The sequence below is a fragment of the Mchenga conophoros genome, linkage group LG4 (genome assembly GCF_057382185.1).
Source record: "Mchenga conophoros isolate Kocher_MC1m ecotype Shallow Benthic linkage group LG4, M_conophoros_male_GT1.1, whole genome shotgun sequence".
Taxonomy (NCBI): domain Eukaryota; kingdom Metazoa; phylum Chordata; class Actinopteri; order Cichliformes; family Cichlidae; genus Mchenga; species Mchenga conophoros.
The window spans coordinates 35,002,518-35,029,390 of record NC_140529.1 but is presented as its reverse complement, the minus strand read 5'-3'; the positions used below and the strand labels follow the sequence as shown (position 1 = coordinate 35,029,390).

At 41.2% G+C, this 26,873-nt stretch overlaps 2 protein-coding genes across 5 annotated transcripts in view; one reads left to right on the top strand and one right to left on the bottom strand.

The window, feature by feature from the left end:
- Positions 1–1,102: 1,102 nt before the first annotated feature.
- On the top strand, positions 1,103–9,328 carry ntf4 (neurotrophin 4). 2 transcript variants are annotated; one of them, XM_085272065.1, is made up of 3 exons: positions 1,103–1,322; positions 1,483–1,557; positions 7,058–9,328. In XM_085272065.1, the coding sequence occupies exon 3, from the start codon at positions 7,077–7,079 to the stop codon at positions 8,532–8,534; it is 1,458 nt and encodes a 485-aa protein (XP_085128191.1). In that variant the 5' UTR covers positions 1,103–1,322; positions 1,483–1,557; positions 7,058–7,076; the 3' UTR covers positions 8,535–9,328. The 2 variants fall into 2 exon arrangements, with proteins under 2 accessions (XP_085128191.1, XP_085128190.1); XM_085272064.1 differs by having other exon boundaries at positions 1,103–1,557.
- Positions 9,329–13,645: 4,317 nt separating this feature from the next.
- ppfia3 (PTPRF interacting protein alpha 3) overlaps positions 13,646–26,873 on the bottom strand; it is a 33,793-nt gene continuing 20,565 nt past the window's right edge. For 2 of the 3 annotated variants that reach the window (XM_085272061.1, XM_085272062.1), the window contains exons 18-31: positions 26,080–26,213; positions 25,840–25,994; positions 25,583–25,682; positions 25,411–25,492; positions 25,138–25,338; positions 23,196–23,261; positions 22,710–22,736; positions 22,377–22,552; positions 21,978–22,075; positions 19,599–19,774; positions 18,162–18,230; positions 17,916–18,078; positions 16,727–16,788; positions 13,646–16,476 (exon numbers count right to left, since the gene is read on the bottom strand). In XM_085272061.1, coding sequence (XP_085128187.1) covers positions 16,736–16,788; positions 17,916–18,078; positions 18,162–18,230; positions 19,599–19,774; positions 21,978–22,075; positions 22,377–22,552; positions 22,710–22,736; positions 23,196–23,261; positions 25,138–25,338; positions 25,411–25,492; positions 25,583–25,682; positions 25,840–25,994; positions 26,080–26,213 — 1,500 coding nt within the window. In that variant the 3' untranslated portion in view covers positions 13,646–16,476; positions 16,727–16,735. Of the gene's footprint in view, positions 16,477–16,726; positions 16,789–17,915; positions 18,079–18,161; positions 18,231–19,598; positions 19,775–21,977; positions 22,076–22,376; positions 22,553–22,709; positions 23,006–23,195; positions 23,262–25,137; positions 25,339–25,410; positions 25,493–25,582; positions 25,683–25,839; positions 25,995–26,079; positions 26,214–26,873 lie in introns of those variants that run through there. The other variant, XM_085272063.1, reaches the window with a different exon arrangement.

Below are 26,873 nucleotides of genomic sequence, written 5' to 3'. Positions count from 1 at the left end.
AAAAATAGATAACCTTTTTGCACCTCATAAGTTTCCCATGAAAAATTGAAGCCAAGTTTAAGTCACTTCGGTGCCTTAAACCTTTCAGACAGAAGCCATGGCCTTCCTAGACACAAGGCTAGTTTGCCAGAGTAATTCAAGGGTCCCCATACTAATCACCACCTAAAGTCCTCAGATAAGGAGGCCCAACAATCTAAACATGAACATGATGAATTATAGCCTCAGTGCACAGTATTTTCTTAATCATCTTGTCAGAGTATACAGTATCTTCCTGTTGTAATTTAGGCCTATTTACTCTTTCCTAGGATTTGATGTGCATGCCAACATCGAAATTAACCTGTAAGCACTCACATCTCTACGTGTCTTGCAAACATGCCTAAAAATCTGGCACAAGCATAGAGGAAGCAATCTGAGAGCAGACTTGGATTTGGCATTAAAACACAGAGTTACATCTTCAGGTTTGATTGTGCCAAACGGGGTTATGTTGCAGCCTCACACACTTGCAAACGACAACCGTGCAGCTACGGCTGGTTGTAATAATTTACAGTTGATGCCCCATAATGAACTCACCGAACTTGGATCTGTGCCCGTATTACTGGCATTACTTGGCATTACTGGCTGTTTTCCTGTGAAGTGTGAGGCGGGGATCAAAAACAGGAGGGGTGACGGTTAAGATCATCTCATGGCCATGTTAATTCCAAGCTAGCAAAGATATGTGACTTTGTTTTGGGGCTAATTATTGTTTTCTCTTTTAGGTGTCTGTTTAGGAGCGGTTGTTTCATACATCTGCTTTGACAGATGTTAGTCGCTGAATGCCCCAGAACTCTTATCCATATTCTACTAAAGGATCCTGAGGGGGGGGGGGAGTTCGCCCAGTCTTTGCGCTTCCACCAAGAAACTAATCTCAACTGAGTCGAGCTAGCAGTAAGCCAATAACAGGGCCATTCTGAAGAGACTGCGTGCTTCTTTAAAATAAAAGCCCTGCCTTTCCGTCACGTTCGATGGAAATTCAAATTCCTCAATTCATGTTTTATTTTGAAAATGTTAACCGGAAGTTTTGATTGTAGTTAATGCTAGCTTTGTTGAACGCGTTTCAGGCGGAGTTCGGAGTTCTTAAAACGTTTGGGTAGCTTCTTCAGCGCTCCACTTCGTCGCTCACTTATTTGAACTGACATAATTTTTCTCTGGGGCTCCTTGGAGCAGTAACAAGTTATGGAATATCCACATTTTCAGGCGGGTCAACATTTGTAATAGTTTTGTGGGTTTATTGCATACAGTATTTCTCTTGAGTGGAAGCGCTCCCGGGACAGGAGAGTTTTCTGGTGTGTAACTACTTTCCTTTCCTTTTTTTTCTCTCCCCTCATTGGATTTTTGGTGCACTCGTGCGATGTCACGGACTATTAAAAAAGGAGAAAGACATGTTTGTGAATAGCGTTTGTGGTTAGCGTGTAAAAGTGATTTGGGGTTTCTTTTTTAAACCAGTTGAGCAACAGCGACAGGACTATAATCAATGTGGTGTCAGCTGGAAGGACGCGGGGTCCGGATCTCACCTAAACGGTATGCCACACACGTACACTCAAAATAATGTTTAAATATTCTGCAGCGCAGCTCAATCGAAATACAGACACGTTTCTTCATTTATTTATGCAATCAGTCAGTTACAGATACAGGGGCGGTTCCATGATTTTGTAAATTGAGTGGCATAGTGGGGACCAAGGCAGTGGGGCCCCGCTGGAAAACATATTATATTATAATGTTTAATGAGAAATAAATACAAAGTAGAAAACTGGTGCAGAAAACACGGATTTCCAAGCTCAAGTGCCCTCATACAGATGTAGTAGACAAGTGTGAATGTGAATAACATTTTTGCAAAGTGAAGAAACAAGTTAAAAAGTCATAACCCTGCTTAAATATTAGTAAAAAAAACTTGTAGGTTCAACATATGCTGAAAGTACTTACAGTAAAAGAACGTGCAGAATTATGCAGAATCAAAATATATGCATTATACAATACATTATACTAGATCATGCATCATAACTGAATCTATATAGCTATAATAATTAATATTTATTAATATGGTTATATTTTGCAATATATAACAAAAAAATGTAAGCTTTAAAATTATTATAAAGCACATTATTTTGCATACAAATTATAGTGGAGTAAAATCAGAAAGTTTCTATTAATACTTATTTAGTAACGTACTTGAGTAAGTAGACTTGCTAAGTTAGATTAGAAGATGGAAGCTTATCAGTGCCCTGGTTCAAAGGCACTGGTGAGGTCCTATCACTTTGAGGATAACAACCAGAAAGTTATATAAGTCAGGCTACTATAAGTTTAATAATTTTATATTTATTTATTTTCCCGAGCTCTCTTTTTAATTACATTCATGTATAAACAGGCACGAATTGATCATTATAATTTAATTTTTTTATTTGATTCATACTTTCTTTTTTAAAGCTCAGCATTTCTCACTTGATTGAGAAGATCAAGACGCTCTACGTGTTTTCCTTGGCAGCCCGACACTTGTAGGGTTTTTCACATGTTGTTTTCCTTGGCAGTCACTCAGGTGAGGTGAATGCTACCCAGTCACAACACAAACCTGCTGGTAGATCACACAAGTTGCCATTTTAACATACCTGCAGCTGATCTCTTAACTCCGCGCTGTCAACAGATAAGGGGCTGAATAGGCTTCGTGGGTGGTTTTTGCAGGTGAAAGTGCAAGTTTGAGTGTAATATAAATTATTTCATTACAGTTTTTAAGGTTTTTTTTACGCTTTTAAACAGAAGAAGACGCATGGCTTGCTTGCACCTCATTAGAAGTGTTTCCCAGTGTGAACCAGAGAGATCTACAAGTCATTTGAGAGAGGTGTCACTGACAGAGCCAAGGTTAGAGAGGAGGGGGCTCAATCCTGCAGGGTGAGCATGGTACGAAACAATCACAGAGCTGGAATTAATGGGCTGTTTGCACAGCGGGACCGCAAGGCACTGTAAATGGATGTAAAGGCTTTTATTTTTAACCTCGAAAGAGGGGACGAAGCAGAGGGAGGACAAACATTTACCTGCATGTTTTTTCCATCTCACATAGTGTCACAGCCACTCCTGCTGTCAGTGTTTCTAATAGATGCTTTTGAGACCGTTTAGTCAGACCCAACCTGTGATTAAAATGTGGTGAAAGATGCAATCTGACGTGTAAACTGTTTTCAGGGGGAAGCTTCCCTCTGAGATCTTCCACCCCCATCGAGGGGGAGTTACAGAACTTCAGGCAGGATTAGTTTAGGAGAGAATGCAGTCCTAACACTGAATGCATTTTCCCGCTGTCAGATGGATGTGCCTGACATTAGCCACACATGTGGAACTTGTAAACAGACTAAATAGCACAGTAGCCATTGCCAGGTGTGGATCTGCTTTATGGCATGTGTTTCCTGGGGTGGGTCTCAAGAGAGAGCCAGAGGCACACTGTACCATAATTCCCCCTGATTCCTTCTTCCCTTTAACACTGGCAGGAGTCTGAACAATTTTCCAGGTGTCAGATCTACTCAGAAAAACACTTATGTTTATATTCTGTGTTTAAAGTTTTTCTATTGTTAATGTTGAGCAAGAGTTTTGAGTGACGGCACGTGAAGAATGTGGATTGATGCATGTGTTTCACGCTAACTTAAAGTGGCTTGATAATACAGAAAAATGTATGACAAGTTATCATCCATTAACAGGAAGTTAGTGTCTACTGTATTGTAATTTTTCAAGTGAATTATAAAAACTTTATCAGCTTCTTAAATGTCTTTACAAAATAATAAATGTCAATTATGTGTATTTAAAAGTGTCCATAAAAAAGACCGAATCTGTGTTCAGCTAAAAGCGCTGTTTAATGTAAGAACCAGAAAAAGCAGCACATTAATCTGATAAAAATGAGTTAAAAAAATAAATACATAGAAAGAGATATAAAGTAAAATGCTGAACTGTCAGAGCGAGGGGAAACATTGCATTTTAAGAGTGGTTAAAAACAAAGTGAAATAGGACAGTTTCAACCTGTCACGTAAAAATGCTCCCTGACGTATGCTCATATCTGCTGGGAATGTTGTATTGCAGAGGTTGGGAACAAGTTGTATCTTCCGCCTTGTTTTGACTGCTTTTCTGAAGCTTAAATGAATGCACAGCCAATGTGATTGCAGAGAAAAGAAAGCCAGCATGTGAGCTATCAAGGACTTATATTAATCAGTGCTAAGAAATGGAGTTCTTGGAGGTCTCTCCGTTAGTGTCCTCAAAGTTTAGTCTGTTTATTCATGGATTTTTGCTCGATGAGGTGGTTCCATCTGTTTGTTTAGGCTGTATATCCTGTGGTATTCTTCCTGTGCTGCTCATTTTGAAGGCTCTCAGGCTACGGTGATTAGGATTAACATAAGAGTGCAGCCTCGAGTAGGGTTTTACTTACTAGGTGAGGTTTTTGAATTAGACGGCCTGGGGTATTTGTGCATACTCATTTGTGGAGAGGGGGTGTAGGTTGCGAGGGCTTGAGTTTGGTCCAGACGGTGGAAGAACTTTGTGTCTAGCCTTGCAGGGAGAGCAAATGATGCATGTCATTGTGGCAAATGGAGCATGGTGATGAAGTGCAGCTCCTGCTGCTGCTGTTTTACAAAGAAACCACTTAGACGGTCAGCCTGCCTGCCCTCGGTGTGATGTCTGAGTGCTCCACAAAGGCCTTTAGGAAACCTGTAACTCCAACTGATCACATATTCCACAGCTGTCCGGGATATTTGATCCTGTACTTCCCCTTCGTGTTAACGGTCAGATTTATCACTTTAATTGGTTTCCATCACACAAAACATTTGGCAGGCCTGGTACACTGATCAGTAAACTAAGCAAACATGTAGCTCTACACGCTGAGGTGTGATTTGGCGTCAGCAGGCACTTTGAGCGGCAGCACCTTGGGTGACAGCATGAATGATGTCTCAACCAAACCTTGCTGCGTCTCGCTGGCAGCATTGTGTCCCGGGTGTGGTTCTATTGAGTTACAGGTCCTGTCACAGGAAGGATTTAGTTTTGTCACCACTCATTCACACACTCACTGATAGCCACCGATGATCCCCCCGCCCAGTCGCTCTTACACACCTGTTAAAACAAACAATTATAATATCAGCAAACAAACGAAGTCATAACATTCCGTTTTTGACACGTATTTTATGTTGCTGTGGTTTTTTAGAAGTCTGCATCCTTTGCCACGAAGGAGCCTCGCCAGCAACGTTACATCACTGACATTCCCATCATTCCATTTTTTACTCTTTCCAATTGACCTTTTCCCTGCTTTTAAACAAATAACTAAATCCTCACTTACCTCCCCCGTGTAGGCTCGTGAGTACTGCTTGAATACCGTCTCGCTGGACCTGCGGTATAGATTGGTGGCTGGAATATTTTTACTGTTAGTCAGAGGGCAACCTCACATTGAGTCACATGTGAGTCATCTCACTTTTTATTTCATTCACATAATGTCAGAGTTGACAAAGCAATTCACCCTAAACGTCCTTTGCGTGTCAGGAATTGTTTACATTTGGCTTACACGAGGGAGTGTGCGGTCTGGTTGACTATATTTATACTAACAGTTAGTTTTGATTTTCAGGAAATTTGCTCATAATTTTTTAGATGAAAAAAAAAGCTGTAAACTGTGCACATCTGATAGGTTGGCAATAAAGTTTTTTGCCTTCAAATTAGTGGTCAGACAAACTATTGAAACCAGGAGTTTAACTGGTGTTTAACTGTATCTCAGGTCCCACAGCATAATTGTGAAAACTGTAATGTCTAAATATGATTCAGGTCATAAGTGAATTGGAAATTTATCAGCGTAATGAAGGGATCAGGCCTGTCATAACAGGATATTTACGCGTCTGTAATGTGTGTGTGTGTGTGTGTGTGTGTGTGTTACAGACAAGGGGAGAAGGAAATGACAGAGCTAACAAATTGGATAGTGTTGATACAATGCTACTCCCACTGACACCACAGTTCAGTTACACCAACATGGTACCCTAGCCTAAATAATAGTCATGTAATGCAGCAAGTATTGTATTATGATTCGTTTTATTGGTCTACATATATCAAACCTATTAACCTTATAAGTGCCACTTATTCTCCAAAAATCTCTCTGTGCATAGAAATCCCTGAATTGTTATTGTGGGTGTCATATTGTAATAATATTGAGCTCTTCTAAGATTCTGTGACCAGGTAAAATGGGCAAAAACAATAATAGTGAACTAACTAGTCAACAGTTAACTATGCGTTTTATGAAATGCTTAGTATGTACTTTTTATAACATAATATTGTGTATATGACCTAAAGGAGTTATACAGAAGAATTTCAGCTTCTTATTTTTGCCACACAAAAAGCAGCACTAAAGCCTTTTGTAACTACAAGCTGCACAAAGTTTAGATAATACAGGTTATGGCAGGCAGGACGTTTACAATAGCGATCACTCTATAATTGAAACTCTTCCAGGCTAGTGCAGCTGAATGCAGTACTGTATCCGTCATTAAATTTCCATCACCAGTTCACTCACAGCCCAGGTGTAAACAGGTAGAATACTTGCGGTTTATCTCAGCTGTATTGGTATGCTTTCTTATTATGTGTGTGTGTTTTGACAAGAAGGTATATTGTAAGTTACAACATGTAGAAGAAAGTCCCAGATTCTTGAATTCTGAAGAAAAGTAGCAACAGCAGAAGAGAAACAAATCATGCCTTTAAAAGCTTTGGCTGTAAAGTTTCTGACACACATACGTGCCAGTCTGTCGGAGGTGAGCTCTTCAAAGTGTGCACCATTCATAGCTGAACTCCTCTTGCAGAAACAAAGATCGACCTCGCTGTACCTATTTTTCCACGAGTTCTGCCAAGATTTTAGAGCCATACCTCAGCAGTTAAAGCACCAGTCTCATAAAGCTGTAGGCCACCAGTAAAACCTCTCAATTTACACTTTAATTGTGGTGCTTGGTTTAACTGTATAAGCCACAATTTGCATTGTATAAAGTAACGTTGGCTCTCTCTCCTCTTGTGTCTGCTCTATTTTAACCACCAGCTGATACGTCTTGGGAGTGATGCACTGGCTTCCCCTGGTTGCCATGGTGATTGCCTCGGCCCTGCCCTTCCCTCACAACCCCGTGTCCAAGATTGCTACTGCGACCGCCGAGCCTGGCTTCGACAAACGCAGAGAGCACCGGCATGACCCAGCCGCTCGCCTCGCAGCTGCCCCCGCGGACTACAGCTTCAATGGAAGTGCCTCGCAGACGGACTACAACATGACTGCTGCGCTCAGTCAACACAGCAACAGACAAAACCTCCAGAGCCGTAAGGATTATGTAAAACCTATACACGAAGAGACATTCAAGGTGGAGAGTCGAGGAACCCACCAATCAAACAGCAACTCAGGCAGCAATGACAGAAGCAGCTTAGATGTTCCCACAGAACGAGCTACACTCAGGGCCGAGGATGTTTCCCAGGATAGTTCTGTTCCCAAGGATTACAAACCTGGCAGCACCAGCAGGTATGAATACGCAGGCTTTGTGGACTTTTCCAAGAAAGACAATCTTCAGGACGCTACTGATAGGCCATTGCAGGTTTCTGCATTGGAAAACCATGTGAGTCCTGCTACAACACATAAGGGTCAAACAGGACCAAAACTGACTACAACTTCAGATCAGTTCAGAGATACACAAAAAATCGGGACAGCGAGCCAGAGGACCGTGGGAACTGGAAGAGGTTTTCCTAAAGAAAGTCTGACAATGGAGGATGGTCTGGGTCTGGGAGGGCTGGATAACATCTTAAAGGGAGACGAGTTGTTTCTCGATGCTCATCCTCGGGTCCTGTTCTCATCCTCTCCATCACCTCCGGAGGACCCACCTCTTTTGCTCATGTTAGAGACTGGCATGCTGGAGGAGGACAGGGATTGGGAGGAGCAGGAGGCCATGGACGAGCGCATCGAGGGTCACGGCGACCGCGCACTCGACAGGAGTACGACTTTGTCTTGGGCAGACTCTGCTAGATTAACCCGCGAGGGTGTCCATCCTGTTAAAAGGGATAAACGCTCACATTTGACTGACAGATCAAAGGAGGGTATTAGGTCAAGGGAACAGTCGGTGTGCGAGGCAATAAGTGTGTGGGTTAACAAGACAGAAGCCACTGACTTCAAAGGAGAGAATGTCAGTGTCTTACAGGAAATCCAGACTCAGAGAGGACCTCTACAACAGTACTTCTATGAAACTAACTGCCACCATCCCAACAACCGGATCCAGTCAAAGGGTGCTGTTGCATCAGCGAAATCTCTCAAACCTCGAGGGATAGGTGTGGCTGGGGGCAGCTGCTTGGGAGTGGATAAAAAACAGTGGAACAGTGAGTGTAGAGTCAAGCAGTCGTACGTGCGAGCACTCACCAAAGATAATAGAAACAGAATCGCATGGAGGTGGATTCGAATCAACTCGTCCTGCGTCTGTGTGCTGCTGTCCAGAGCAAATCCGGCAACGGGGAGGGAAGTTTTGACAAGAAGGGGGAGGGCTTAAGAGACAGCACAAAGTGAAGTGACACAGAGCAGAGCAGCTCTGACATCCTTCTGTGTGCACTTTCTCTTCCTCGTGGTCTTTCCTAGAACATGAGGGAAGCTATCTCTTCTTAAATCCAGACCTTTTCAGATATCTCTTTTCCTTCCACTACAACTTTATGTGACTTTTGCATTTAAAAAAACAAGAAGACCTCAACACTAGATCTTAGGGAAAATTGTCCTATAGAAATTTTACTTTAAGAAGTACTGTTTTTGTATGATTTATCTTTCATAATCTAAGTTATTTTTGATTAGTATGTAAGCATGTGTATGTCTTTGATATTAATATATTCCTATATATATATATATAAGTGTACAATATGACACCAGTATACCTTTATGTATGAAGCTATGTATATTTGTGTGTATTTATAGAAGAAGCCTTCACGGGCTTGTAGGTCTCTCCAGTGTCTGATGATAATTCCAGCCTCTGGTCCGCTCGGGTTGTAAGAGGAAGGAGCGCCCCCTACTGAGGTTCCATTTTACTGCTCCAAACTCTCACCGTATATTTTACCATGAAACGTTACAGTTATGGTTTAACTAAGACTGCAGCGTGGGCACATGCTAGCGTGATTTCAGCCAGGCAGAGGATTTTTTGTGGCAGGATGTATCTGTGCATGTGGGCCTCACATGTGGCTCATGATTGTAAAAGCATGTGGTTTGTAAATTATGTGACACTTAAACAAGCTGATTTACCATCTTTGCGTTTGTTCAGTTGTCCTGCCAAACATGGTAATAAAGGAACTTTGTACTCAGTATGCTCTGAACTTAACTAATGTACATACAAAGTACAGCTTTCTCTACTAGCTTTTTATTGTATTTTTTGCTGCTGAAATCTGCTGGTAAGAGGAAACGTGCCAAACATGCTTAAAAGTTGTAAAGTCCTCATTTTAAAAATCATCCATTACAAGCAAAAATTGTGGCTATTCTGTGTTCAGTTGTCTATAAATCCAGATACATGTAGTTGATTAAAAATAATTGCTTCAGGAAAAAGAGCAAGCCAAGACTACATACCTCCAAGGTTGAGGTGCACAACATGCACAAATCCCTACACACACTAGGATATCTACACCTGGATAACGTTTATGTTTCCTGAGAACATCTAAACTGTGTCTCCCATTTTTTCTGATTTTATTTGCATATGTATTTGTGAAGATATGACAAGAAAATGTCCATTTTTATGCCCCATGAAGGTGACGAATGTGTCGAAAAACATTAGTGGATTTACTTTTTGGGTCCGCACTAACAACAAAACACAAACCAATCAAATAAACTTACTGACACTATTTAAAGACAATAAACATGTATTTTCTATCCACAAATTGTATAATCCATGCTTTCATGGAAGTCCAAATACTGGATAAAGTTTAATTTTCTTGTCACATTGCAGTTAAAGGTCTTTAGAGAGGGTTTAAAAAAAATCTATTTATCACTACATCATTCAGATAATGCAGTAAACAGCCAGGAAAATGTCAGCCTCACCACGTTTTTGTTTTTGTTTTATAACAAATGACGTTCTATAAATCAAGCTCTGAGTGACACATTAATGAACTGCTCTATTAAAAAGCCCTTTAAGATATAAACAGATATAAAGCTGTGATGTTGGGTGGATGTAAGTGCTACTCAGGTAGATTCCTGGCTCAGAGTGAGAGCACGCCTTTTAGAGATATGTGTTGTAAAATGTTTCTTTTGGAAACAGCAGCGATTGTTAAAATTGAAAGAAAGTGATATCACCAAAAAGTTACGTACATTGAGGTGGAGCCTTTTTTTGTTGCTATTTTATGGTTATAATGCAGGTGAGGTATTTTCTATAGAAATATGCCTGAATTTGCATTTTTTTTCTAGAATAAATTTGAACATCAGATAACGCCAGTTGTACACTCATCACTCACTTTATTAGGTAGTACTGGGTTGGATCCCGGCTTGACTTCAGGATTACCTGAACTCCATGTGGCATAGATTCAACAAGATGCTGGAAACATTCATCAAAGATTTCGATCTGTGTTGATTGCCTCACACACTTGCTCTTCTTCTATCACATGTCAAATGGGCTCTATTGGAAGAGATGTGGAGGCTGTGGAAGCCATCTGAGTACAGTGAGCTTATCATGTTTAAGTGGCCAGTTTGAGATGATGATTTGAGTTTTGTGACGTGGTGCTTTTTCCTGCTGGAAACAGCCATCAGAACATGAGCACGCTGTGGTCAAAAGGGATGGACATGGTCAGTAATAATACTCAGACTGTGCTGTTTAAATGGCATTCAGTTGGTACTTAGTGGACTAAAGCTTGCCAAGAAAATATCCCCCATAACATTAGAGCCCAACCTCCAGCCTGAACCAGTGATGCAAGGTAGGATATATCCATTCTTTCACAGTGTTGCCTCCAAATTCTGATCCTGCAAATGTTTTTCTGGTCCTCTGATGTCCAGTTTTGGTGAGCCTGTTTACTATTCTGCGCTGACAGAGTGGCACCCTGTGTGGTCTTCTGCTGCTCTAGGTCATCTGTTTGACGTGTTGGGCGTTCAGAAATGCCTCTCTGCATACCTTCATTGTAATGAGTGGTTATTTGATTTACTGTTGTCTTCCTATCAGCTCAAAGCAGTCTTGCAATTGTTCTCTGACCTCTGACTCCAACAAGGTGTTTTCACACAGAGAACTCCCACTCCCTTAAAAATCTTCTCTCTTGGAAAATCCAAGTAGATCAGCAGTTTCTGAAATACTCAAACTAGTAGAGTCACCCTTCTTCCCCATTCTGATACTCCCCATTTCAATTCCATTCACTTTTATTCATATAGCACCAAACCACAACAACAGTTGCCTAAAAGCTGTAAGATAAAGACCCTGCAATGTGACAGAAAAACCTCAACAATCAGACGACACCTAAGAGGAAGTACTTTGGCGACAATGGGAAGGAAAAACTTCCATTTAACAGGAAAAATCCTCCAGGAGAACCAAGCTCAGGGAGGGGAGGGAGACAAAAGACATGCTGTGGAAGAAAACCAGAGATGAATAATAACCCATAATTAAATGCATGGTGTATGAATATATATTGAGTGAATAGGGGTGAGAGAACACTTTTAATTCAGCTAGTTGTCTTGACCATGTCCACATAACTGAATGCATGGAGTTGCTAGCAGATATATGTGTTATTGAGCAGTATACCTAACAAAGTATCCACTGGGTGTACACCAGAAAATGCTGTTGACAGTCAGAAAAAGTTCATTTGATCACATTTTAAGGACTAAAAGTTTTCAATCAGACTTTGAAGAATATTTGAAAAAAAAAAAAAACTTAAAAAACTTTATCGACCAGCAAACCGGTGAAAAGTTTGGTGGATGTACGTGCAATTAAAGTGGAGAGTACAAGCAAAAAATGAGAGAACATACTTTAAATTAGAGATGGACCGATCCGATATTACGTATCGGTATCGGTCCGATACTGACCTAAATTACTGGATCGGATATCGGAGAAAAATAAAAAATGTAATCCGATCCATTAAATATCACGAAAGCACCTCACAAAACTTGCAACACACCGTAACTCACCTCAGGTTAGCACGTCGGAGCAGTATGCATCACGTGATAGAGCGGCTGTGGCATGCGGGACCTGTCGGTGGTCTGGATAGCATTTGGAGCTTCGCTAGCAACCCGGCATTTCATCTCCGACAAAGTTATCCCGAGAGAAGTAAAGCAAGTGTGTAAGTCCATCTCTGAATGTTTGTAAAGCATTCCTGCGTTAAGCTTAACAAGCGACTGCCTCTTCTTGCTGCTACTTCAATCATGAAACTGCTTAATGATCAGCTGATCGGCTTTTCTGTCGCGAGTCCGTGTCTCTTGTTTGCTTTTGGCCCACTTTGCACCAGAAAGAGGAAACCAGGGGCTGAACAACAGCAGCACGTTTAAGCTTGATCAGCTATTGTTAGAATGTATTTAATATTACTTTCTACTGGAGGATCTTTTTCTACGTAGCTGACGCTGGTAACTGTGCAGGGGCGGATCTAGCAAAGTTTAGCCAGGGGGGCCGATAGGGCATTAACGGGGAAAAGGGGGCACAAATACATACTTTTCTTTCTTATTCTCATTTAAAATGTCGAGCTTTTAATAAATAATTATCTGACAGCCAAAGTTTTAATTTGATGCAAAATGAATAGAAGTCCATTACTGTATATAGTAACTATTAAGTCTAATATACCCTAGTAAGCTATACTACTTTTTCCTTTGGGAAGGTACCATCTGTGCAGTCTGCAATTTTGTTGAAGAAAGATGTTGAATCTATTTAATATTTCTTGAAAAATAATTGATTTCTGTGCATTTTTTTTTCACACTGCATCAAATTAAGGTTGATTACGGCGATTAAGCATCATGAGGTGGAGCGTGAGGGGTGGTTCCCTATTTTTTATTTATTTATTTTTGTTGTTGCTGGGAGTTGGAACCCTATTAGTTAGGTTGCTTAATATTTATGCTAAGTACTCTTTAAAATACCAGAATAGGGAGGATGGTGTAGGTTTAAGTTTATTAGATTGATCAGTATTGCTGTACTATGAAATTTTTTTTTTTGCATACAGGTATAACAGAATAGCTTTAGTGTAGTTGTTGTTTTAAACTTGAGTATGAACTTATACAAAATGCAGCAAGATATTTAAAAAACAGTTTTGTTGATTAAAAAACACCATATCGGATTCATATCGGTATCGGCAGATATCCAAATTTATGATATCGGTATCGGTATCGGACATAAAAATGTGGTATCGTGCCATCTCTACTTTAAATGTAGCCCAGCTTTAAATTCTTCAGGTTTTACTGCATTTGTTGGTAAAAAAAAAAAAAATCATTTTGAAACCTCCCAGTTAAGTCCAGCTAGTTTAAATTATTTTGCTAGTTTGTTTGGCAAATTTTCTACTACTACTACTTATTAGTACTTGGGTGTTTGCAAAGTATGCAAAAGATATTTACAAAGTGAAGTGAAATAAACTAAATATGTCTCTTCCTTGTACTCTGAAAGAAGAAGCAAAACAACTTCTTAAATCTTAAATTTTTATCTATAGAAGTCACTGAATAAAAGAAAATCAGGAAAACTTTGCGATGATCAGCAGATCCACCTGGATCGCTTTATTTATTTTTTTCTTTTACATCACCATTTTCATCATCATCATCATCATTATTTTTCTTTATTTTCCAGATGATTTTTTTTTCAATTTGTATTACTATCACTTTAATCATGGAAATCTGTTAAATCATTGCACAATTTGTTCTCAAAATGTACACATACAGTAGCGTATTTGAATGACCATTTTCAATGTTTCATATTTACTTTTAAAACTAGTTCAAATGAAGTCAAGAAGGAACAGAACATGTACATACATTTATCCAATACATACCTAAAGAAAATAAATAGTTATTGTAAAAAATAAAAAATACAACTGAAAAAAATACACACATTTTACAAATTGATCCCCAGGCTCCCACCCCTGTTGGTTTATCATACAGATATATATTTTTTAACGACACCTCATATCATCTTCACTACCAAAAAAATGTTTTTAGGTCATTGTCATTTGTTTGACATGCATCGTAAACACAGAGGCTAAAGGTTTTGTTTCCTGGGCTTCCACGGGCTCGCCCCGACCTCATCCGGCCTCTCTCTGATCTCACCCCCACGCCCCCAGAAAGCGCTCTAAATTTCGGTTATGGCTTCTGTGTGCAATAAAATGACCGGCTTCTGTCCATCCTTCTTTTTCTTCTTCTTCTTTTCTCCCTTTGAGTTGCTGTTTTGTCTCTCTGTTGCCTCTGCCATCATCAGGATTACCCAAGACCCTGAGCTGATGATTACAAGTCACAAACCTCGTAAAGACACCGTGGACGCTGACTGAGGATTTCGCGTTGGAGTCTGGCTTTATACTCTAAACTTAGGTACCACTTTCTAGATAGACATAGTTTCGAAATGGCTTAGAGGTTTTAATAAATGGCATTATTTCCATGTAAAACATTAATATTTATAACAATGTACAGGACACTAATGAGATACTGAATTATTAAGTGAAAGGTGAACTTTTTGGTGCAAGTTCCTGAAAAATAGATTTTTCCGGTGCATATTCGCCTCTAGAATAACCCTCCTTTCCTTTTTAATTCAGTCTTACAGTCACTAGAAAGATTATATTTGGTTAGAGGAACCGTTCACCTAAAAATCAAGCTTTCCACCGTCCAGAATGTTTGGGTGTGAGTTGCTCAGTTTTGGAGATATTGCCTGTCGATATGTGTGGCTTCTCTTGAATATAGCTGAAATTGATAAAACTCAACAAAGATCGAGTGCTACGTAGAAACTATTTTATTTGCCCAGTCTACATCCACCAATCAGAGGTACGTGTAGCTATCGAACATTACAGCTCTGTTGAGACGAGGCCCTAATGTTTGTTATATATTCTGACACGCTGTCACTAGCAGAGGCTCTACTGTAGGTCGAGGTATAAAATGATTCTACACCAGTCTCTATAAGTGGATGTCTGTATGTAAGTGAGTAGAGACCAGATTTTTGCTACAAGAAGCTTTCTGGTTTCCATTTGCATTCAGAGTTACATTGTTAATCACATTTGAGCAGGTTTGCCTGCATGCAGATAAACAGTCTTGGCCCAGATATCTGTAGGCTACATAAAAACTTGCTGTTGCCCCAAAATGCTAAATTAGCAGACCGACCGATAAGTGCCCAGATTGCATTTGCTCCTTTCTTTTGTTCCACACTTATAGATTATATTAAAAATAAGTAAATCTCATACTGAAGCAGAGATTGTATCACTTCTTTTCCAAACTTTAAAAAGGTTCCTACCAAAACCACAATGCTGTTGCGGAACTGTTTCCACAGTCTGAGTGGAACCCCACTGAAAGTAAAAAACAAATATCACTGGAGTGTCCTTTTAACATCAATAAAGCCAAAACTTATAAAAACCTATTAACATCTTTTTTAGAAAGTGGTACCAGCGGTAACTTAATTGACTTCCTGCCATTGACATCATGAGATCATGAACACAATGCTTCTATGGCCTTGCTACACACTGTCCCATGCAACTCTGTGCCTTTGATCTCTATAATGGACTCCCTTCAAAAGAGATTACTCAGCTTATCGGCTTTCAAGGCCCCAATAGACAAGCCGTGAGGAGGGTCCCTCTGATGTGGTCGGAGCTAAATGGTGGTCTGAATTCAGACGGATTTTACTACACCACCGCAACCAACCCCTGACAGGACCATAGAAGCCAACAAAGAGCCACAATGGCTGACACTAGACACCAGCCAGCCCTTTAGTACAAAGGAGAACACCGGTGTAGTTTATGACACGTTTATGTCCACCTAGCCATTTCCCCTCCAAGTCGTCACTCAGTTTTAACACCCTCTCGGTCCTCTCCAGACTTTACGGTGAGGTTACTTTCTGTACCGGCCCTCGTTATAAAACACCTGTTGTTGAGCAGAAGTTGTAAGGCGACACATTTACTTGTTTTCAAACTGTAAGACAATAAATGGCAGCAAGTGTTATTTTTTTCTGTAGGTAGGAAAATGAGCCCTGATATTGCCAACTCTGCTAACTTTACGTGGACAGGAATGAAGAAAGGAGAGACCTACACAGCGCAACGGCACCGACTCTAACCGACACCGGTGTTGTCCTTTTCGCACCCTTGGCACTGAGAGAGGAAGAGTTGAGAAGGTAGTGAGAGACAGAGGGAGAAAACAGCGTATCCGTTTCAACCTTCGCAGTCTTCGCAAATACATTCATACATTCTTGATTTCCCCCTTATTTCTTTTCTTCTGTTATTGCAGAATGGTCAGACTGAAAGATTTATTTAAAGTTAAATGGTTATATTCATTGCTTCTTTCTCCGTGGATGAGCGAGAGGGTCCTCTAGTCACAATCCTGTCAGCGCCCTGGGGGGAGAGAAACAACATTACTGCCACGTCACTGCTTCTGTGGCCTCAATTCAACTCAGCTCAAAGCCCCACCAACCAACCAAACCAAGCACTTTAAAATTCCCAAACTGCAACAAACAAATACATAAAACAAAGACTTCAAAAAAAAAAAGGGAGAGTTTGGACACATGTGCAAGCTATCTCTGAAGCTTAGAGGAAATGTTTGTGTCATGAAACGAATGAAACCAGACTGTCGGAGGGTTCTCACCTCAGCCACTCAACAGGAGTACGTCCTCACTGAGGCAGATTCACCCCGGGCACCAGAGCTGGCTGTGTTGGAAACCGAGACACAGAGGGGGGTTATTATTATAACTGCAAAGTCTTTTAAACAGCACTGACCTTCCAGAGGCATTCCTATTAAGAGGAGGAATGAGGCAAAATAGTCTTCCTCTGTACTTTGAAGCGTCTGCTCCTTGTTATTGCCAGTTCCTCCACTGAAGGCAACACAAAATTCCACTGGCAAATTAATAGCAGAGTAGCATGAAAACAACCAACTGCCGCCTGTGCATTAGCAGCATCTTATATAACATCCGGTGTATTCTGGCTGCAGAAAAATCTTTCAGCTCAAGGCTCATTTCCAAGAATTACAAATGTAAACACACGGCTCATTTATTAAGAGGTCTACGGTACCGTTTCACCTGGGCCGACCTTGCACTGTTACCCCACTACAACCAAAGTTTTGCCCCAGTTTTTCAAATGCTCTTCATAAGGTCCTCACTCTGCTCTTCCCTCACACTGACCTTTTAAGGCAGACACCCTCCCTTCATGTTTCTTCCTGTTAAAAGGAAGTTTTAAGAAGGGTCTCCAGACCTCAAGGAGGACTTGTTAGGTTTAAATGTAAGGATATGACCTTGCTATGTGTGGTTCCCTGAGATTACAAATGCAAGAATCTGGTGCTTTATAATAACCATCATTAATAAAAGTAAATTGAGCTTTGGTTTAACATCGTTAACAATGATGGATAATTAATAATGCTTACTAATTGGGTTTGTAAACAACTGCCTGGAAGTGGTTACGGTAAACCTTTAACTGATGTTTATAATACTTATTTTAAACTGTGGTTTGTTTCACTCACTGCTTTGTTTTGACTTTTATCTTCATATTTACCAGCTGTTTGGTGAGGTTTTTGAAAAGAAAATTGCATTTTGAGTAAAACATTTGAGTCTGGAGTGAGATTGGTCTCCCTGTCGTCTTCCTATAAACCTCCAAATAGAAATCACCTTGTGTGAATCGCTGAGATTCCAGGAGCTTTGACTAAACTGCAGTAATTGGCTGCCAGGAAATGAGAACATTAAGTGTTTCGTCCTCTAAATGGTGACGCGACTCGAGGGCTGAAAAGAGCTGAACGAATCCGGAGGTGAGAGCAAATGTTTCAGAGGTCACGGGGTCATACTCACCTTCACTCTGAACCTTCCTCAGGGTAACGGAGGGTGTAGAGATGGCTGAGGCACGGAAGTTAGCAGGCAGGGTCTCGGCAGAGTCAGAGGTCACGCCCCGCAGGTCTTTCTCCCTAAACATCTTCCTCCAGGAGGGAGAGCGGGTGAATGTCTTAGTCCCATCCTGTCAGCGAGACACATGTCGTGAGCCTTAAGATGGATCCTCAAGCAAACAACCTTTTTTTAAAGACATATTAGCATGCTCACCTCATCGGGCCGTCTCTCAGTTCCCATGGAGATGAGGGAGTTGTACTCTTGCTCCAGGAGCTGTCTGGCCTGCAGGATAGAGGTGATGGAGAGCTTGGAGATTGATGCATTTTCAGATCAGGGCTGCTCTGCTATGCTGGCATACATTAATTCTTTGAACATGATACCTATTTTATAACAATACTGTGGATTCTCATTCGATTTTCAGTGCAACAGGAACAACCTCTGCACTTAACTCCTGACGTGTCATTTTAGACATTTTTAGACATAACAGACGTAATTCTATTTGAGACGGAGAGGCTGAGAAGATCTTTTTAAAGACAGTTATTATATTACTAATTTTCTTATATATGTTTAACTAAGTGTGCAATGGTGCACCTAATTACATACGCCCTTTTTGCATACATTTCTGCAATAGCAAGAGGAATTTTGGATACAGCTACACCCAAAACCTTTGCTACAGGTACGATAGCATAACTGGGATTGCTTTGAATGTGTGTCATCATGGCAAAATGTGGCCCTACAGACTCGTACAATCGCAGTTTAGAGTACTTTGGCTTGTGTTTTGCGATGACACAACTCACACACATATATAAACATGCTGGCATTCAGGCTCATCTTCAGCAGTCAACACTACTTTTTCAATGAACACTCGGTCCACATGGGTCGTACCGCACCCAAACTTGAGCTTTTTTTTTCATTTTGATCTCAACTCCAAACTTGTAAATGTTTTGGGACTGTATCTTGGAGATGTGTGACATCATTGTGTTGACTACGTCTGTCCACTGACTTCCAGATAGAAAGATAAACACCAGTCAAAGTACTCAAAACTGCCTTTGCAGTAGTTCCCACTATTACAGCTGGGGAAAGGCATTTTTGCTTGGTTTTTAGGCATTTGTTGCCATATAAATAGAAATTCATCCATTATCACAAACACTTCAGGGTCACAGCAGGCCTGGAGCCTACACTGGGTGTCATAGGGTGAGAGGTGGGGTACGCACTGGACAGGTCGCCTGCCCATCATAGAGATACGGTGAACCATTTCTAACAGTGGCCAACTTTTTGGCTAATTAGCCTAAATTACATGCCTTTAGACTGGAGGAAGAGCCTGAAACACCTGAAAGGAAAGCACACAGGCACAGAGCGAATATACAAATTCCACACAGTCCCAGCTGGACCCAGAATCTTCCTTCTGTGATGCAACAGTGTTAACAATTCTGCCACTGTGCTGCCTGTTGTATAACTCAGATTAGGGTTAGGGTAAATACCACAGAACTGGCTAAACTTGTTCTGTCTAAAAATGGCAAATTATCAAAATCTAAAAAAGTTTATAGGGATCTTAAAGTGCAAAATATCTGATAAATTGTCTTGGACGTAGGAACAGACTTTGATGCAAAGACATTTCTCTTGATTATGCATCGACAATGAATTCACTACCTGTGTGTTCTGATTGGGGATCTGCAGCAGCAGGGCCAGGTCAGTGTAGTCAAATGTGTCGTCTAAAGCCAGCAGAGCCCCGTGGACGCCGCTCTCCCGGAGGTTGTCGGCGTACTCCTTCAGACCGATGCTCTGCACCCAGCACATCACACGCTCATTGGACCATACCATCACATCTAGGAAGAGAAAGGGAGGAGGTGAAAGGAAGGGAGGAGAGGCATTCATCTGCAAACAGAAAGCTGTCTGCACACTATTTTTAAATCTTTATTAAAACTGAAGTCACCTCCTTTAGTTTAATTTGGATACATAAACACATGCAGGGCTGCTCAGATTTATTAACCGTCTTCTGTAAGGGTCAGCGATCAGAGGAAATAATGAAACATTTGACTAACTGATTTATTTTCTGCACATGGACAACACAGGTCAGGCCTATCATCAGACAAACCCAGATTCGCTAATTTCCTCATCTGCATGATTCCTCTGGGGAGAAGCCAAGATGAACTGACTGTAAATGCACAACATGTGTTTTTCAAGGCGCAGCAGTGGGAGTGCGAGAGATTTGGGTTTGTTTAATGACCGAACGTGTTGACATTTATGTAATCATTATCCAGCCAAGCTAGAAGGTTGTGGCTTATAATCTCTTCTAGGTATGACGAGGAGGGGGGAAAAACAATGGGTGGTCTAAACACAGGAATTCCCAGGAACGTGAGAAATCAAAGAAAATAACCATTATTAAGGGTTTTTTTGTTTCACTTTTTTTTTTTACATGCCAGCGCTGATGCAAGAAAGTATTTTTATAGTTTACTTGTAAAGACTTTCCTTTTTTACATCTGCTTTCCCTGCTAAAATTCTAAAACCCCCAAACTTGTGAAGAATGGAAAGGTTTAGTCATTAAAAACTGTTTTCTAAATGTTTTAGCTTCTCAAATAGTGCATCATTTTACGGAGATTACATAATCTTATTACTCCTTTATGCAGATGATAAATTCTTATTAGTCTGGAAACCGTCCGCAGAGATGTTAGGCAGTTTGGTAAAAGGGTGCTGGCAGTGTAGACTGATGGCAGGTCAGAAACAAACATAATGTCACACTGAAACAGGGTGAAGCAGCCAAATCTGAGAAAATAATTCAGACAGAAGAAAGCTATAACTTGAACTGATCAGCCACCTATACAACATGGTGATATGACACTTAAAACAGATAAAATATCCAGGGTACCAGTGCTTGTTGCTATTTCTCTGTTTCAGACAGTAAATTGTGTGGGGTTTTGCTCTTTGCTGGGTTAACAAATACTAGAATTAAAAAAACAACAACAATTAAAAATATATACTGATCAGTATCAATATAAATATAAGGTATGAATCTTTACCTCTGCCACTGCATTTTATGTTGTTGGTTTGTTCTTTATCAGAACAACTCAAAAGATTTTGCACAGATATGCATAACAGTTTTTAGCAGAGGTGTGGTTTGACCCTGCTTCGAAGTTATCAAGATGGGAACCAAAGAATGCTTGAAAAGCTTCTTTACCCATGCAAGACATGGCACAATTGCATTTTGCATCATAACTTTACAAATACATCAAATTGAGCTTCATGTATGGTCTCGTTAGTCTCAATAAAATATCACAAACTTATCTGAATCCAGAGATTCGATTAGCGGATGCAGGTGATTTTCAGCCTTTGTAGAGCCATGCGGCTCGTGTTTATTTAAAACTGTATAAGGAGCTAAGATTCAAGTTCACACATAAACTCCGAATTACACTTTGATAATCCAGGTGGGAAGCGGCCTTTTCTGACACGTAAGCCAAACAGGAGATGGTACCAGTCAGACTTGTTCTCTGCTCAGGGACAGCATGTAGGAGGCTGTGAAAAGATGTATTCATGGTATTCACATCAGCTTGTTACGGCTGTGATAAGATTGATGTTCTATTGATGTTTGGTAGAAGTTTAAATGTTTACGACACCACCAGATTAGTGCGAGTTTCTATTCGAAGCTGTATTTAACCAAGACTGCTAGTTATTAGTTTGTGCTTGGTCCAGTTTGGTTACGATGAGCTCCAGAAACACACAGGATTTCTGCCTTTCCACAAGAAAAAATGCTTTGCTTCTTAAACTTGAGCTGTGCACGGCACATGAAATAGCACAGGCAATAAAAACCGCGGTCTAACAGATCAACAAGGTGATGGTAAAAATGCAATAAAATTAATAGTCAAATAAAACAAATAACCTGCAGTTAGTAGTCACTAAGGTATGCTTTACACAGCACAAAAGCACCACATGAATAAACGAATTAGCTGCTTCTACTGGCTCGGAGAACTGTACAATACCATCCCTCCACTGGGGCGTGAAAGGTGAGATAATGGCAGAGAAACAAGGGGTCACCTTTGTTATGGTGGGCGCTCTCCTCTCTCCTCCTCTCCAGCTCCTTGCGATCGTAATTTAGACGCTTCAGGCACATGATGCCGTAATGCAAGCTGACCCTGGGAGAGGGCAAAGAGCCAGAGGGTCAGGGGTTCAAGCAGGTTAACCGAGGAGGGCGTGTTTCCACTCTCACATGTGCTCAGAAAGCATTAACAACCCAGCACCTCTGACCCTTTCACTCCTTTAAAAGAGAACTCAGAGAAGGCCTGGAGACACACAACTGAGCTGTCAGAGTGCCATAACCATTGTCTTTTAACACCTTCAAAATTCCCTTGTCACATGCACACAAAGGTAGGAGAGTAAGAGTTTTGTAAACACGAGACGTGACAAAAGAGCATGAGTTATGAAGCCGAGCTCTACCTGTGGAAGCTGTCCACCATCTTGAGCTGTCCTCGCAGCTCTTTCTTGGTCAGGTGGTCCAGCATGCGAGCATCCACCAGGGACTCCATGAAATAGCTCCGATACTGCGGCAAGCCCAGGCTGGGCAGCCACTCGTTGCCCACCCACTCATGATTCATATCGCCATAGGCCAGTATCTGGGGGGGACAACCACAGATGAGCAACACTGATTCACGCTCGGCCTCGTATCTGATGGCGCTGCAAATGACTCACTGCTGTTAGAGATGAAATGAGTGACAAATACGCAGCATGTTGCGCGAACTTTTTTTCAAAAAGGCGCAGCTGATCCCTTACCTGATCCCAGCTGAACTCTTTCAGCTCCTGCAGAGAGAAGAGAAGAGGAAGACGAAGAGAGACAGAGCCAGAGAGAGTGATGTGGAGGTGGTGAGGGAGAGGGGTGCGGAGGTGAAGAGCAAGGTGGACGAATGGATAGATAGTGAAGGAGCAGCAGAGGAGGAAGCAGCAACAGCAGCAGCGGGAAAAGAGGACAAAAGGGAGGAACAGTGTGTTAGTGAACGGGTAATTAGTTGGAAGCAGTTCACACTGAAACGGCAACAACAGGGAGAGAAGAAGATGCTCAACACTATGGCCTGGGCCCACAGAGAGACAGAAGTACAAAAAAGAAGTACAAGGAGAGAGAGGAGAAGGGAGGGGAGAGACTCATCAACGTGATTCAGACCGGACGAGACGCTCAACATTATTCAAAATAAATAAAATAAAATAACCATGACCATAAAAGGGCAGTTTGTCAGACAGAGACAGGACGGCTGGGGCACTAACCGGGGGCTTGGTGGCGGCGTTCAGAGACTCCATCTCTGCGTGGGTCATCCACACGTTACTGGTAGACTGCAGTTATGTGAACAAAAGAAGCGAAGCAGTGAGATAAAAGATTACAAAAAATGCACACACACCACACTTCACTGCCTGTCTACAGCAATGAGTCAACACTCGAACATTTTCGCGATGCCAAAACAGCCACATCAAAAGATGTCAGCCAACCACAACAGAAGACTCATTGCCATGGTGATTTCCACGAACAAGAGGTTCGATGGGCTTATGTGAACCGATAACTAATGAATCTGCTCAGCCTGTTGGGCAAAATTGCACGATTGATCATCTTCCGCATTTCACCGTATCATTAATACGATTTCTACTGTAAATAGAGAGGAAGCCAAATGGAGAAAAGGGAAAGCCAAGAAAAACCAAAATCTGCCATTTGTTAAAAGCTCCAAAGCAGATGCCTTAAAGAAGATGGCTTTCAGCTATTTTTCACTTTATCTTGCTTGAGGAAGCGGAGGAAAAAACAGTGCCACAAATGCATGTGCGTGCAGCACTTTTACTACATTTTTCAACATCTGGTTTGTCTTTGTTGCCGAGGGAGAGGGCAAAGTTTTTGTTGCCAATGTTTTCCAGATGACAAAGGTGAACCCCGTCACTCCCAGCAGAGCCTATTTCCATTCATATCTTTATCATTTTGGACATTTATCACGTGTAGAATAGGCTTCATGTTTGTTAGCATTCATTTTTATCTGCATCTGTTTTCTTTCTTTCTCTTTCTAATCCTACATCCTACATGTCATGTGCCCCAACAGGCTTTTTCTATTACATCATTCCTTATTAATATCATATATTCCAGGTCACATTTTAATTTTATGACTAGCAACTGTGACATTTGGCGCTAATTATGTGGCCTTCACAGAGACTATAATCTGATAATTTGTGCCAGTCTCTAAACAACAAACATCTGGCTCAACATTTACCTCAGACTTTAAATATGGATGCGGCAAGGCGCTACTCTGAGCAAAAAGTCTATACTCAGCAGAAAGATAGATATCCGTCCCAAATGAATACATAAATCGACATATGAAGGCGTTTAAGGTCTTAGTGTGCTCCGATTAAAGGCTTCTTTACCTTTAATTCTAGGGGGAAGCTGTCTAGACTGGGATCTTTTTATCATGAGAAAATATTCATTCTTTAAGGTAAATGAGAGTTTTAAAATAGGGCTTATAATTTTGGAGGTCCCCCCCTTTAGCCTCTAGGAGCAGGGACCCCCTACAAGATCGAACATTTTCCAATGACCCACTCATAATCCTAGATATTAGGCACATACATCTGCAGTTTCATAAGCCATTGGACCTAACTGGATTCGAAAACCCACAGCCTAAACGACTCCCATCTGTAGATATTACCAAGTTTTATGGAAGTTCTGCAAAAATGAACAAAATCCAATCTATTTATCCGTCATGCTGGGCGAAAAAGTCTAATTCTCGGGAGAAGCAGGAGGCATAAGTAATTTCACCTCTCACACTACCGTTCATGTTCCTGCTGTATATTTCTTTTGCTTTTCATTTACACGTTCATTCATTGTTTGGTTACATTTAGGTGACCAACATCACTCGAATATGTTTGATCACCGTTTGGGTTAAAGCGCAAAGTTGCGGCTTCGTGAAGCTCTGTTTTCTTGGTTACCATGGTGATGTACTTACTCTGTAAACATATGTGGTGCAGACATGAAACATATTTTGAAATGAAATACGTCAGTTTCAAAGCTGTGCTGACGGCATGGAAAAAAGGGCTTGGGTTTTTGTGACTATTTCATATAATGCCATGAGGTAGATATGCATTTTTTATGTACCAGAGCATTTTATAATTTATAGCTAATAATTTTGTGCTCCCCTTGGCTATGGACTTGTTAAATGTATGTGCAGTTTCAGAGTCTCACAGAGCGAGTGCTGGCTGGGGCAGACGGGCTGGTGAGGGACACCATCTCCTGGATGGCCAGCCGCAGTTTGAGGCGGTGCAGCGGGTTGCTGATGCCGATCTCCCTCTGGATCTCCGTGTCGGACAGGTTGGCCATGATCGCGCCGCTCTTCACGTTGGCACGGCATGCGGCGACGTACCAAGCTGGCATTCCCACCCACAGCTAGAAGGAGGCAAGGAGTGGATTAAATCAAGATGAAAGTTTCATTTAGATCTCAGTTCTATGATCACCTACCTCTAACCACGACACAACAGTAGGTCCATCCCAAGATGCAAAAGGAAGTCCTTGGCGACATGCTTCTTCCAGCAGCTCATGCCTGATAAGAGATTTAACAGAGAGATTTCTTATTTGGTGCTGTCCGATTAAAAGATCAAAATATGAAACGCACAGCATATAATTCACTGACTTCTTCTTGCTGCGGCGGTCTTTATCTGCTGGACCAAGAGTTCCCGTCTTATTCATTCCCATTGGGTCTCCAGATGCCAGGTCTTCAGAGGGTGTAGATGCTGGGAAACATACAGTGATGTCAAAGATTGCAAGAACTAGATAAGAACACTTTTCTGGCTCCGAATTCACCGAGCCAATAAAGTGTTTAGATGTAAATGCTGACAGCATGGATTACTCATGCTCAGTCAGTCCCTCCCTTATCTTTTATCAGTTTACCAAGAGAAACAGATCCATCCCGTCCAGGTTGGCCCATCCTTCCTTTTTCCTTCTTCCCAAAAAGCCGGCCGATGGAAGACTTGATGCTTTTCTTCTTGCTGGCCTTGTGGAGTGAATCTTGGCTGCTGTTGGTGCTGCTGCCATCTGCCGAGAGACTGAAGGAGAGACAAAGAAAGTAACTAAAGTTGGAAAAACAAATACACATTGAAAGCATCACGCTTGAATGCGCAGCCGTCTTACCTGCGAAACTCTCTGGGGTCATCGAGCATCGCTCCCGGATGGGTGAGGGCCATCCTGTCCAATCGCAGCGCACGAGGAGTGGGAGGAGGTGTAGAGTCAAGAAGAGCGAGGGATCGGTCATCATCTTTGCTGTTCTGGAATATAAAATGTAAACTGTATAATTTGCAGTAGATGCAAACACAAAAATTATAATTTTATGGATGTTGTGAGCTCTGCTCTGCTTAAATGTTTTGTCTGTAAATTAAAAAAATATTAGCTACTATATTCTAAGTATGTTTTTTACCTGTTGTAGCATCATTATTAATATTGCCAAGCCACAACTGTGACTGAGACTGGCCGAAACAGATTTCTTACATTTTTGCTGGATTCTAAAGTCAAATGTGACTCCATTTGTTTGACAGCTAAAGCTTGGCCCAAATTAAGTCACACGACAGAACAACGACGCCAAGCACAGCAGCAAATCCACAAAAAGAATCTACACCAAAACAGAAAAGACCGAGCCGGAGCTCAGAATGAAATGCTGTGGTGGTATCCTAAGAGCGCTGTGCTTAAATGAACGCAAACCAATATTGAGAATAAGCAACATTAATGCACAACAATGTGAGAGACTAATAAAGGCACACAGAAACTGATCACTTCATGAATACTTCAGGTTATTGCTGCTAGAAGTGGTTCTACAAGCTGCTGAATCATGGAATGTATTTTTTCACAGGACTGCACGCAGCACAGTGAAAACCTTGTTATTTACGTGACTGTAGGTCCCAACAATAAGATTCATCTTAGCCACAAATTGC

What these genes read in the sequence shown, in the direction of transcription:
- ntf4 (XM_085272065.1), top strand. Translation starts at nt 7,077, where the DNA reads ATGCACTGGCTTCCCCTGGTTGCCATGGTGATTGCCTCGGCCCTGCCC.